At 53.4% G+C, this 10000-nt stretch overlaps 1 protein-coding gene across 14 annotated transcripts in view; it reads left to right on the forward strand.

Annotated features, from left to right (window-relative positions):
• EBF3 (EBF transcription factor 3) overlaps positions 1-10000 on the forward strand; it is a 117250-nt gene that overhangs the window by 71031 nt on the left and 36219 nt on the right. For 10 of the 14 annotated variants that reach the window (XM_072804867.1, XM_072804869.1, XM_072804856.1 and 7 more), the window contains exons 7-8: positions 5941-6022; positions 9604-9748. In XM_072804867.1, the coding sequence (XP_072660968.1) occupies positions 5941-6022; positions 9604-9748 (227 nt within the window). The remainder of the gene's footprint in view (positions 1-5940; positions 6023-9603; positions 9749-10000) is intronic. The other 4 variants (XM_072804858.1, XM_072804863.1, XM_072804862.1 and 1 more) reach the window with 1 other exon arrangement.

The following is a 10000-nucleotide window of genomic DNA, read 5'->3' on the forward strand; positions in this document are numbered from 1 at the left end:
AAATGTACAAGAATTTAATAAGTCTGGTGTTGGAGCAATTTGTCATGGCATATTTGAAGAATAAATCAGCCTAATGGAGCAGACTTTTCCTCCCGTATGGCATTACGGAACGTGAGCCCAGTAATAGCTAATGGCAGGAGAGGAAGAAAAAGAGAGGCCTGACATTCAGACCTTCGCATTTTGGAAATCCGATACGTATTGACCTGTGTACTATCTCAGTGCACAGATCTGATGTCAGCAGAATGTAGTCTTGTATAGGAACTGCTCATTACAGGTTTTGTGAAGGAAGCACATTGTCTCTGAGCACCAGAACCCGATCGGCTAGAATTGCTCAGTAATCAATACTCCAGCAACTGATGGCCGGGCGCGCACACACCACAGCTGCGGCCACTGCTTTCAGGGACTTCCCAGTAATTAGCAGGGACTTCAAGGAAGCACTCCACTGGTCACTTTCTTATCAGTCAGGGAAAAGTCTCTTAAAGGCTCTATCTTTTAATTTGACTCTTTAACTGTTTCCTTTCAAGAGCGCAGCGGCCGCCGCAGCCCCGACTCCCCGAGAGGCCCCGTCCCTCTCCACGCGCCCCTGCGCTGCGGGGTGGGGACTGGGGGCTGTGGCAGGCGAGTGGACTGTTGGGACTGGGTTGACAGGAACGAAATGAGCCCTTCTGAAGTGAGCAGTTCGGTGGCGTTTAGTGCCTTCCCAACATGGGGCAACCACCACCGCGCTGTGGGTGCAGGCACCTCCCCGCCCCCAGAAGGAGACACCCCCCCAACACCTCCTGCGCCCACCCGCCCGCTCCCAGGCCCCGGCCGCCACCCAGGTGGGGTGTGGGGACTCTTACAGCCGCATTTTCCGGTTGGTATTCCGTTCCCTTTCCTGTCAAGGTAACGTCACTAAAACAGCCTCCTGGTTTTGCCTTTTGGAATCGGGAACTGCAAACGTGGGGCTTGATCTGGAATGGGGTTCTCCTCCGGTAACCTCCGGAAGCTGTCAGCGCCGTGATTTACACACGGATGCTTTGGGTCTCCTGATTGATGACATGGAGGTCTGTCCATGGCCGCATTCATTTGCTGCTTATTAAGAGCTCAGCCTTAAAAGGGAAAGCCGAGCACCCCTTTACCGCCCGCCCCCACCACCCCCGCCAAAAAAAAAAAAAATGATATCAATATTTTTCATTCCCGATTCAAATTTCCCATATTGCCCATAGTGGAGGGCCGGAAGAGGAGGTCGTGCCTGCTGGGACAGAGGCTGGAATTGAGCCGTGGGAGGGGTGGGGGGGGCAAGCCAGAGCTCTTTGCTCTGAGCCCCGCGCTCCACCTGTGCTAAGGCGGGGGCCGGGGCATCCTCGGTGGGCCTGGCGGGCTCACACCTTGCAGCGTGCCGTCACTCACGTTTTCAAACACCGGCAAGACCAAGCCCCGGAAGAGTCTAAGACTTGGTGATTAAAAATTAAAAAAAAAAAAAAAAAAGAATCCCTGCATATAGGATTCCCGAAATGCCGAGAAGAGGTAATTTCAAACAAGTGATACCCACGTGCAAAAGGCAAGCAATTAAAACTGCTCAAAGTTCCTTTTTTTCCTCCTCATCACCAGGGTGCGCACGCCAAGCCCACTGCATTTCTAAGGAGACAATCTATTTCTCCTTTGACCAGAGGGAAAAAAATCATTATTACATGATTAGTGGCTTCAGTTAGGTGAGAAGCAGCAGTGCAGGGAAGGCGGTGAGGATGAGTGGTATTAATTACCTAACACTTGCTGGCAAGATAATTTTATCAGTGATTTGGCCACTGGTAAGTTGCAGCTTTTGATAAAAGTGGGCAAGTTCTTAGCCACTGGAAACATGAGGGAAGGGGATGGTGTCAGATGAAATGCATCTCATCAGCTTTTCTCTGACAAACCAAATTCATTCCTTATGTAATTGATAACGGCCTTGTCCAATTATTTCGCACATTACAATACACAGAGGCCCCCTTTACAGGTTTTGCAGGGCTGTAATTAGCTATGCTAATATCCCCTTCATTGGTCCTAATATTGCTCAACACCTTTTGCCATCCTGGAACCCACGAGAGCCCCATGGCCTGTCAGGACCGCTGATTATTGAGAAGGATAGCTTTAATCAAACATAATTGCAGTTAATTTTTCTCTCCTGCTCTCTGTTGCCAGCGTCTAACGCCACGGACTCCTTGATATTCCATTAAATTACAATTAAGCAGCCTCCTTTGTTTCCGATCGTCCTGAACACCACCACAAAGTTGTGCGGCCGTTTAAAGGAGAGCTGTTTGTCCTAATTGCCTACGCGCACACAAAGGGCCAATTTACACAATGCCCATGTAGAATTTAAACAGTTCATAATGTAATGGATATTACACAGGAGCCTAACACTACAATTAAAATGATTTTCATCAGATAGAGAAGCTCTGGTTAATCAGCTTCATAAAAGTAAATATAAATGAACTAATTCATAGCTTAAACACACAGAAGTGGAGCAGACTCTGAAATGAGTCACTGCGGTGGGGGCTCGCCCCGTATCGTGGTGGCCGGAGGCTCCGGTCCCGACGGTTGGGCCCGCTGCTTGTCGTGGGCCCGCTCGGGGCGTCCTCGTCGGCCGCGGCTGCCCGGGAGGATGCTGACCTGGGCGCAGCCGGGACCAAACTCAACTTTCCTTGGCGGGCGCAGCCGGGGGGCGGTTCCCGAAGACGCGAGGGCCTGCCCCGGGGTGGGGGTCTGGGTCTGCAGCGGGGGTCGCAGGTACCCCTCGCCGGAGCCCGTGGCTCTGCCGCCCCGACCCCCGGGCACCCACCTTCCAGGTGCTGGTGAGCAGGCCGCCCATGTGGCCTCTGCTAATCCCCGCACGCTTTCAGAGCTGAGACCTGGTTTCAGAAGTAATGAGATCATACCTCTCCCCCTTTTCTAATCGCTACTGAGAACTTTCCAGGATTCTGCACGCGGTCTCCGAGCAGAATATTACCGGGGAGTTTCAGGGGCCGTGCAGCAGTTTGCCCTGGGCTGCTGTCTTCCCTCCTGCCTGAGAGAAACAAGTAAATAAAGCCCATATTTCAAGCTTGATTTACTCTGGTACCTACTGTGAAAGCTGATGGCTCTTTAGGGAAATAAAGACAGGGTCAGGGAATTAGTGTACATAATGGTCATTTTGATGATGGGCCAACAGATGCAATGGGAAGCACACTGTACACAATTAAGCATAATGTACTAATGACAGGTTAGAATTTTTATCGCCTCTTTGCCATCGAGCAGCAAATCCATGTTTAGCAGTAATAAAGAGTTTATTGGTGTTAAAGCCAAAGATTTTCTGACATAGGAAAGATTTTTCCTTTCATAACAAGAGTATTAAATCCTTTGTGTACTAGACTCTGCAAGTGAGATATGTAAAGTGGTTGTCAGATATTTCTTAGGGAAAAAAAAAAAGCCAATTACAGGGTAATTGAGTAAAAGGATGAGAATTATCATTTGACTTCACGTGTAGGGCATCCAGGGTCCTCACCCTCCCCAGACGTCATCACAGGCGTGTCACTCGCTGAGCCCTGGCTAGCGCCAGCGTCCCCTCGCGCTCTCCGTGCTTGCCTATGGTGTCAGCAGTCCCACGCCCTCTGCCGTGGGAAGGCCTAATTGAATCCTTCGGCTCGACGTCACCAAAACAGAGCTAAAAAGTGAGCACGAGGCTCCTCTTCCTGGCTGCAGCTTCCTCTCCCTGGCCCTGGATGTGGTGCCTGATTTGGCCTGTGTGATCGGGACCTGGGCGCTCTCCAGGGCCGTGCACACTACACCTCACCCCCACCTCCAACCCCAGTGTGCTTCCACGGCTCACGAGACACTTGGGATCCGGGCAGAAACTACCAGCGCCACATCCAGGATGAGCGCGTGTCTACCTGCACCCGAGCCAGTCCCCGGGAATGCTTAGGTGTTCGCGGGGGTCCGGCCCCCAACTTGGCGCTGCTACGTTTTGCACGCCCCTGGCAGTGGTCCAGGCCCGAGAGCCCCCCTCGCGGCCCCGGCTGTTAAAGACCAGCTTCAAAACCCGCTCCTCTCTCTTAGAGGTAAAAGGTGAACTGGCTAAAAAGACATCAAGGAATGTAAGGAAATCTCCTCTGGGGGTGGGGCAAGAAAAAAAATATTTCACATCACAAAAAAAGCTCCCCGTTAGATGGCTCTGTACAGATGAGAGCGTCTCAGGCCGGCGCCTGCTCAGAAGATTAGCCGGGTGGTAATGTGTGGCATAATTGCACCATGTGGCTGTCCCCGAAGTGAAAACCTAATTGCCTGACAGGACGATAACTTTGTGACGCCCTCACCTTGTTAGGGCCTTCCTGATGCAGTTCAAATGCATTGTGGCCGCAGGTGCGTCTAATTTACCTCTCTGCAGAGCGCGTGGAGTTTAATTGCACAGTGGTTGTTAGGAAAAATTGGTGGGTGGAATATCAAGTGACTTACTGTATGCTGATGGCAGATGGTGCTGAGAGGCACCGCGAGCTAAGTGTAGAGGTGAGGTGAGTTAATAAAAGATGTAAATTCTGGCCTAAAATAGTGAGGCCTGGTGGTATGTAAGAAAATTTAATTAAGTGGCCACTATTCTTTTCCCCATCAATTGGGTTTTCCTCTGCCGCGGTGAAAAGTCACCCGGGATGTGCTGGGAACGCAGGTAGAGAAATGAGCCTTCGTCCGCGGAGTCTTTCTTATTTTCTGATATGATAATTGTCAACAAGGAACCTTGACCGTAAGGTTGAGTTCAAGGAAATCACGTGACACTTCATGAAAAATTAATAATCCTCAGGTAGGACAGAGGATGTTGGGACAGAAAAGAGAGAGGAGTTTTGCTGGTAGCCTTGCTGGCCAGGATGCTCAGACGCGGGAAGAGGGCGCGTATGTCGGCCCAGAGGACCCTACCCCTGCCCCTGCCCCACCGGGTCGGCCCGCAGTGGATGTGGCCTCGTCAAGATGAGGCAGAGCAAGACGCCCCCCCCCCTTGCAGGAGCAAGACCCCCTCCCATGTCCCCCCGTGGTGGGTGCTCCTGCCAGGCCTCCCAGCGCCCGCACACACGTGAGCCAGGGCTTGTGCACTTGTCACTGAGCATGCGGCCATGGAGGGGACAGCGTGATGAGGTCTTTGTCACAGCATCTCAACACGCTGTCAGGACCCCTGAATCTTCATGCCTCAGAGCACAGGGGCAGGGCTGGACGGGAATCAGAAACACTCTCGCCCCTGAGCCCAGCCCGGCGGCCGCTTCTCCTGCCCCTGACCTGAGCTGCGGCTTCATCGCTGTATCAAAATCCTCAATTATTTCCTTTAAAAACACAGGTAGGCCCTTCACGGCAGTCCTTGCAGTCCTCGAGACACACCCCCACGTCCTCTCTTTTCTCAAGGGTCCTACCCACCTTAACTTTTACGATATGTCTTCGGAAGCCCGTTCACCCAGCAGCGGCGCCCTCTGGGGCCGGCTGGCCAGATGCAGCTTAGCGCGTCCAGTGAAGGTTGAGTCACGGTAGAAGCAAGGATAGGTAGGACAGGTGGGCTTTGGGACCTCTCCTAAGGTGAGGTTTGCCATCTACCCAGGACTTGAGTGGGACCAGGCATCCCGTATTCTTACTTGGTGAAACTGGCAGCCCCGTCGGGTGGACCGTCCCCCGGCAGGTACCATGCAGGGGTCCAGGCCAGACACAGCCAAGGTCCAGACACAGGTCCAAGTCACAGCGGCTGCCACAAAGCCTGGAGACCCGCGACGTCAAGATGTGAGTCGCTGCTGGGGTCTGTGGCCGTCCCCGCAGGCGCCCGCCGCCAGGGTGGCATCTCGGTACCGCCCCCTGCAGGTGGCGGGCGGGCGGCCGCGGGTAGCCTCCACCTCTCCCCGCGCAACCGCGTCTTTCTAAAAGTTTGTGAGTTTGTCTGATGACCCTAACAAATATCCGTTTTTTGTATTTTTATAGATTCTTTCTAAAGTTTTTCCTCAAGTGCAATCAGAACTGTTTGAAGAATGCAGGCAACCCTCGAGATATGCGGAGATTCCAGGTACACGTCTCTCAAAGACACGCGGCCTCGGTCCGGACTTTTAACGTGAAAGTGAAATTTGCGTTCTCTGATGTTGCAATTGTTCAGAAAACAGTCGTTAGTTCTCCGAGGAGCAAACCAGAATTGGTTCATTTGATAAACTACTCCAACCAAATTGCTTTAACAACGATTCGGCCCCTTCCGTACGCCGGATTCACGGCGTCTGTGCACGGCCCACGGCAGCCGGCGTTGGCTCTGCACACGTGACCTCGGCTTTGTAAGGTGCGCCTCCGAGGGGGGGTTGGCCGTGCCCAGCCTGTGCATAGGGCCGCCAGGCACCTGCAGGTGGGAGCTCTCAGAGCTGCAGGCGAGGCGGGGCTCCCCCTTCCTTTCAGCCACGGTGTCATAAAGACGGTTTTAGAATCTTCTCAAACACGTTCGTACGCAACGGAGCCTGTTCCTCAGTTGCACGTAGTCACGTCCCGTTGATTGGAACTGGGAGCCCGTGCTCAGGGGCCGCCTTTTAGGGATGGACGGGTGGAGTTTTCACGGGGCTGAGCCACAGGTGCAGGCGGTTGGGTGAGCATGAGACCTTGGCTCCTCCTCACGAAGGAGGCTGCACCTGTTTGACGCAGGCCTCTACAAGTTCCAGAATGTTCTCCGAGGTCAGGCTCCTCTCCCTCGGGGTGATGTGTTCTTGCTTTCCTTAAGCCCACACCTAATTGCTAGACCACGTTCCTGGATGCAGGCGAACTCATACTCTGGTTTGCTTCAGAGGATTCATCTCGAGGCAAGAAGGTAGAGAGCTTAGATGGGTTATCGCTGAGTTCATGTTTTTCTTGCCTTTGTGAATGATTTAGGAGGTTACTTCAGGGTGAAAGGTACTCCATGCACAATGGATTATTTGGCCGATTTTAATTGTAAAAATACTCTGGGCCGGGACACAGAACTGCTGCTCGTCCCTACCAACCAGAGAAGAATCTGGCAGCTAACGGGAACAAGCACTAGATGGGAGGACTTAGGATCAAACCGCTCAAGGTCATTTTTGGAAATTTAACTTATGTTCCAGTCCTTTAGGCCATGTGACATTGGTCTAGCCAGCCAGCCAACCAGAGAAGGGTGTGTGGGCTGGTCCACATTACACTCCGCGGGTGGGGACGGTGTCTCTCGTAAACAGCTGGGCCCACTTCCACTTTCTTGCCCCAGGCTGCCCGGTGATACCAGCCCGTCTAAGCGGAGTGGAGGTCACCCATTGTCTCACATGGGCCAACACGCCGTCAGTTGCAGATGAGCCCACAGTTACTAGAAGGATTTGCTCCACTCTCTGGCTCATCTCCTCGCCTCTCAGGAGGTTTACCTGGACCTAAGAGTATGTCAGGGTATTACTGACAGTATTTCCAGCTGGCTTCACCAACTCAGCACCTTCCTGTAGGTGCACGGCAGGGCTGGCCCAGGCCAAGACACAAAACACAGCTTGTCTGCTTCCTCTGCCGAGCCACATGCTTTTCCCTTGGTGACTGACCTATATAGAGATGACAGAGCAAAGACAGTGTCCTTTTTTTTTTTTTAATTTTTATTTTTACCTTTCTTGTTTCTTTAATGTATCATAGTCTAAGAACTTGAGGAGGGTCAAGTCTGTGGCTCAGCGTTAGTTACGGGGCCTCACCTCATGCTCGGGTGGTGGTGGGCGTCCTCCAGAGCCCAGGCCAGGAGCAGCCCTGTGTCCTGGGGGCAGAGGCTGCTGGACCCTGCGGATGCCCGCCCCACGGGCGAGGGTCCAGGACAAGAGGATGACATGTCTGAAAGGGGACGTGGGGACGCCGACGGCGGTGCCCTCAGTGCTTTGAGGCTCAGAGGGGCCCAGTATTGTGGAGACTCCAGCAGTCTTGGCGAGGCTTACCTGGGAAAGAAGTGTCAAGGAAGCTGCCCCTGTGAGGGCGTTTTGGGGGGGTGCGGTGGGCACACCGCCTGCTTCACGACTTCCTGTGGGGACTGAGACTTTTTATGAAAAAAAAATCAATTACACATATATTCAAATGCATATATAGACACATGTATATGTCATGCATATATATACACACACATGGTTTTGACCTTTTTTAACCCCTAAAAATGCTATTTTAAAAAAATTTTTTGATCACTCTTATTTTTTTCCTAATAAACTTTTTTTTGGGGGGGGGAGGGGCAGAGGGAGAGAGCGAATCTCAGGCAGATTCCCCTGTGGAGCACAGAACCTGACACGGGGCTCGATCCCAAGACCCTGAGATCATGACCCTAGCCAAAATCCAGAGTCGGACGCCTAACTGACTGAGCCAACTGGCTGCCCCTCCAGTAGAGTGGTTTTCTTAAAAGGCAGTTTTAGGCTTTTGGGAAGAATCCTCGGAAGGTTCCGAGAACTGCCATGCACCCCCGGGCACGCTCTCTGTCCCCGTTGGCCCTGGTGCTAACGTCCTGCGTTGGCCGGGCACCCTGGCTACGTAGACTGGACCAGGGTTATGTTAACTGTGGTCCGCTGCAGCTCTGGCCGTTAGGAGTCATTTTCCAGGGCGTGTTTGGACACGTGCCGGGCAGCGGGGAGGGCAGACGTGGACTGGGAACCCCTTCCATTTCCTCGTCTCCTGCTCCAGCTGCGTGTTTCTCTGTGGGGTTGTCCTCGTCGATGGTGGTGCTGGCCCTCATCGCCCCAGTGTGGCCGGGAGCCAGGCTCCCCGCGCCCCCGACGCAGGCTCCCGCTGCACGAGTCCTGCTGGGAGACCCAGACTGAACCAGGGCTCACGTCGTGGCCGCTGGTATCAGCTCTTCGGGAGATAACGGACCACGCAGGCCCACCTCTGCTTAAGAAACATCTGGAGGCTGGGCAGTGAGTCCCGTTTCCCCGAGTCCATTCAAGGGTGCCGTCTCTGGGGTGCTTCGGCACAAGCTCACCTGGGACGGCGCCTGGGGTCGGCAAGGCGGTCCAGCGGCAGGGGCCTTGCCGTCCCCCGCGGTGAACTTGAGAAAGGATGCTTGCTCTGGATTGAAAACGCTGTCACTATTCATATCCAGCCCGGTCCTCTCAGGTGCAGAAAGTTCGTTACCAGACGTTAGATGTAATTGTCCCATCGACCCAGGGATCATGGATGATGGGCTGGGGTGGCGGGAGCTCTTCTGGTTTAGGGAGCTTGTTTTTTGGCAACTCTGAATCCTCACAACTCTTCAAGGGAGGACGGTCTCGAGTGAACTAATTTTAATTAGATAAACTATCTAATCGATATGTGAACAGATCAATCAAAACAGCAGCTTTAAAACGAGCGGCTGGAGGGGTGTTTCTGAAGCTAATGGCTAGAAGAATATTTCTCTGAATTGAATTCACTTGTTAGCATAATAGGAGATTAAACTGTAATTAGTGTAGCGGGTTTTGAAGAGAAGCAATCTTGAGTCAAAACAAAGCAAAACAACCCGCCCACCCCCACCAGCCAAAAAAGCTGCGGGTGCTGGCGGCCGGGAGGCCCCCCCAGGCGCGGGCGCGGGCGCGGCGCGGGGTGCGCGGCGGCTTCTGTTTCAGCCCCGGGCGGCTGTGCTTCCCTCCGCCAGCCCGTTTCATATCCACTTCGTCTTCGCAGGTTGTTGTGTCGACAACAGTCAACGTGGACGGCCACGTGCTGGCCGTGTCTGACAACATGTTTGTGCACAACAATTCCAAACACGGGCGGCGGGCCCGCCGCCTAGACCCGTCAGAAGGTACGGCCCCTTCTTATCTGGAAAATGGTAGGCACATGTTACATGTCTTTTTTTATTTGCAATGCTTCTTTTCTTTTGCACCATCCTTTATGTTGATCCATGTCGCGCTGCCCTCACCAGGGGCCCCTCCCGGGTCTGCGGGCCCCGCCTGGGCCTGGCCGCTCGCCCCCCGGAGCCCGCCTCCCCTTGTGGAGGGGCCTCGCCCACCTCACCTGCCATGGGCTTTCACTTTATTGTTTGTTTCTAAGCTTTCTTTTGCTTGGAGCTTTTCTTGCAGTT

This window comes from Canis lupus, chromosome 29 (genome assembly GCF_048164855.1).
Source record: "Canis lupus baileyi chromosome 29, mCanLup2.hap1, whole genome shotgun sequence".
NCBI classification, from domain to species: Eukaryota; Metazoa; Chordata; class Mammalia; order Carnivora; family Canidae; genus Canis; species Canis lupus.